This window comes from Triticum aestivum, chromosome 4B (genome assembly GCF_018294505.1).
Source record: "Triticum aestivum cultivar Chinese Spring chromosome 4B, IWGSC CS RefSeq v2.1, whole genome shotgun sequence".
Taxonomy (NCBI): Eukaryota; Viridiplantae; Streptophyta; class Magnoliopsida; order Poales; family Poaceae; genus Triticum; species Triticum aestivum.
Genome location: NC_057804.1, coordinates 196,803,675 through 196,807,421, shown reverse-complemented (window position 1 = coordinate 196,807,421; position 3,747 = coordinate 196,803,675). Strand labels below are relative to the sequence as shown.

The 3,747-nt window shown below is 43.8% G+C and overlaps 1 protein-coding gene across 1 annotated transcript in view; it reads right to left on the bottom strand.

Moving 5' to 3' along the window:
* LOC123091791 (translationally-controlled tumor protein homolog) overlaps positions 1-166 on the bottom strand; it is a 2,270-nt gene extending 2,104 nt beyond the window's left edge. The window contains exon 1 of the mRNA XM_044513401.1: positions 1-166. Coding sequence (XP_044369336.1) covers positions 1-25 — 25 coding nt within the window. The 5' untranslated portion in view covers positions 26-166.
* Positions 167-3,747: the final 3,581 nt, after the last annotated feature.

The window sequence follows — 3,747 nt, the reverse complement described above, 5'->3', positions numbered from 1 at the left end:
AAAGCTTGTCCTGGTACACGAGCATGGTGCCGCCTCTTGAGATTTCTCCCCCGAAAAAACAGAAAACCCTAACGAGCTCCGGGGGAGGCAGGGGAGTAGCGGCGGACGGCGAGAGGGGTGGGCAGAAGACGGCGTCCTCGGATTTATAGCAGCCCCGGAATAGGTGGGCTCCTTTTTTGGCCGTCCGATCTGTGGGTATGTTTCAGTTGAACGGCCCAGATGTTTGATCTGGACGTGAGAAAAGTCCAGAAAAGTGTTTGGTTCGCTGCAGGCCGTCTGATCGGGGTATCGTGGTCGGATATTCTGGTACGGACGGCTCGGGTGCGTCTGCGGTGCACGACCAGCAGGCGTTCGCGGCACGGAACCGCTAGGTGACGGCGTACCCCAAATCGTACATGCACAAAAAACTTACTGTATCTTTTTCCTAATATTTTCCCTAATCTTTCTCTAATTTTTTTCTTTCCCTAATATAAATCTCTTCCTGATTTTTTTTAATCTTTCCCTATTTTTCCCTAATCTTTATCTTTATCTTTACCTAATAATAATAAAGAAAATTTGGTTTTTGTCGTCCGTCATGAAATTGCCCCTGAAATTGTAAATATTTACCCGCCATGCCACCGGTAAGTCAAAAACGGTTCTTTTTTTGAGTCGCTACATCGGCCGTTTGTTGAGTTCATTAGGTATAGGTCTCGTATTGCATCACAAGTGCTTCGGTAATATATTGGCTAAAGGCCCTCTCTTCCACCTGGGAGATCCAGGTTTGATTCCCGCCTGCACTTCCTTTTCTTTTTTACTTTTCTCATCCTTTTTACTCTTTAAATACAGGATGGCGTAGGATATATGTGTCTCGCCCAAGCTTCATTTATCAGATACGCTGCATGCATAGTGTTTGTAATTTTGGCCCAGCTTTTCTCTGTTTAACTTTTTCCTTTTTTTTGGGCAGATTCAAATGCTTTTCTAAATATTCATACCTTTTAAACTAACTTTAAATCTAAAATGTTATATATGAAAATTTCTTAGAAAAATTTGTACATTTGAAATATGCTATTATCCTGCATGTTAACCATTTCTAAAATTACATTTGGAATGCAACGTTAAATGCTATCTTTTATGAAGTATTTTGAAAATGCCTACAATATGTGTCCCCTACCCCATTTAAATTGTGTAGATATGATAGTCTGACGCTCTCACGAGAGCTATTATTGGCATCATAGAGGATGTTGATTCCTACAAATTAAGGATCTTGACTTGTATTACAGTTGTAAATACATATATCAGCAAGATAAAAATAATGCTCTTATGCACATGCTATCATTGAGTAATAAAAATTACTTTGCTCTTTTCATCAATATTTGTTGGGCATCACCGAGGAGTAATTACAATAAAGGTGTAAAGAGATAGCGACAACTAGGTTGATATTTCCATTATCTAATAAGTTGGAAACACTTTGAGTACACTTGAAAAATCATCCGACTTTTAGGTTTTTATATGCAATAATACAACTTATTATGTTGTTTGTCATGCACCATCGTAAAAGATTCAAGGGATTTTCTGATGTGGTTGCTATGTGTACGAGGGATGATTTTTTCTCCCGTGGCAATGCACGGGCATGTTTGCTAGTAATAATAAAGCACAGATTGACTTTGTGGGTTCACCGTCACAATACGCTTTCTTCTTATGTCATATTGCGTTTTTACGATTTGTATAGAAAAAATCGTAATATAAACGAGGTGGTACTAATTTGGGGTCTGCGGTACAGTTTTACGTAATCAACCCGCAGTACGGTTTTAGGTGTTATGTACAGAAAAATGTTTCAATTTTCAGAAGGCGGGACCTGTTGGAAATATGCCCTAGTGGCAATAATAAATTAGTTATTATTATTATATTTCCTTATTCATGATAATCGTTTATTATTCATGCTATAATTATATTGATAGGAAACCCAGATACATGTGTGGGTACATAGACAACATCATGTCCCTAGTAAGCCTCTAGTTGACTAGCTCGTTGATCAATAGATGGTTACAGTTTCCTGACCATGGACATTGGATGTCGTTGATAACGGGATCACATCATTAGGAGAATGATGTGATGGACAAGACCCAATCCTAAGCCTAGCACAAAGATCGTGTAGTTCATATGCTAAAGCTTTTCTAATGTCAAGTATCACTTCCTTAGACCATGAGATTGTGCAACTCCCGGATACCGTAGGAATGTTTTGGGTGTACCAAACGTCACAACGTAACTGGGTGGCTATAAAGGTACACTACGGGTATCTCCAAAAGTGTCTGTTGGGTTGGCACGAATCGAGACTGGGATTTGTCACTTCGTGTGACGGAAAGGTATCTTTGGGCCCACTCGGTAGGACATCATCATAATGTGTACAATGTGACCAAGGGGTTGATCATGGGATGATGTGTTATGGAACGAGTAAAGAGACTTGCCGGTAACGAGATTGAACAAGGTATCGAGATACCGACGATCGAATCTCGGGCAAGTACTATACCGCTAGACAAAGGGAATTGAATACGGGATTGATTGAATCCTCGACATCATGGTTCATCCGATGAGATCATCGTGGAACATGTGGGAGCCAACATGGGTATCCAGATTCCGCTGTTGGTTATTGGCCGGAGAGTTGTCTCGGTCATGTCTGCATGGTTCCCGAACCCGTAGGGTCTACACACTTAAGGTTCGGTGACGCTAGAGTTGTTATGGGAATTAGTGTGCAGTTACCGAATGTTGTTCGGAGTCCCGGATGAGATCCCGGACGTCACGAGGAGTTCCGGAATGGTCCAGAGGTAAAGATTTATATATGGGAAGTCCTATTTTGGCCATCAGAAAATGTTCGGGATTTTTCGGTATTGTACCGGGAAGGTTCTAGAAGGTTCCGGAGTGGGGCCCACCTGCATGGGGGGACCCACATGAATGTGGGTAGTGGGGGCAAGGTCCCACACCCCTGGTCAAGGCGCACCAAGATCCCCCCTTAGAAGGAATAAGATCATATCCCGAAGGGATAAGATCAAGATCCCTAAAAAGGGGGGATAACAATCGGTGGGGAAGGAAATGATGTGATTTCTTTCCTCCCACCTTTGCCAACGCCCCAATGGACTTGGAGGGCAAGAAATCAGCCCCCTCCACCCCTATATATAATGGGGAGGCGCATGGAAGCTTCACCCTTGCCCCTGGTGCAGCCCTCCCCCTCTCCAACTCCACCTCCTCCTCAGTAGTGCTTGGCGAAGCCCTGCCGGAGAACTGCAAGCTCCACCACCACGCCGTCGTGCTGCCGGAGCTCTCCCTCAACTTCTCCTCTCCCCTTGCTGGACCAAGAATGAGGAGACGTTCCCGGGTTGTACGTGTGTTGAACGCGAGGCGCCGTCTGTTCGGCGTTAGATCAGATCTTCCGCGATTTGAATTGCCACGAGTATGACTCCCTCATCCGCGTTCTTGTAACGCTTCCGCATCACGATCTTCAAGGGTATGAAGATGAACTCCCCTTCCCTCGTTGCTAGGTTACTCCATAGGTTGATCTTGGTGTTGCGTAGAAAATTTTGAATTTCTGCTATGTTCCCCTACAGTGGCATCATGAGCTAGGTCTATGCGTAGTTTCTATGCACGAGTAGAACACAAGTTGTTGTGAGCGTTGATTTTGTTCAATATGCTTACCGTTACTAGTCCAACCTTCTTTCGACGGTATTGTGGGATGAAGCGGCCCGGACCGACCTTACACGTACACTTACGTGAGAC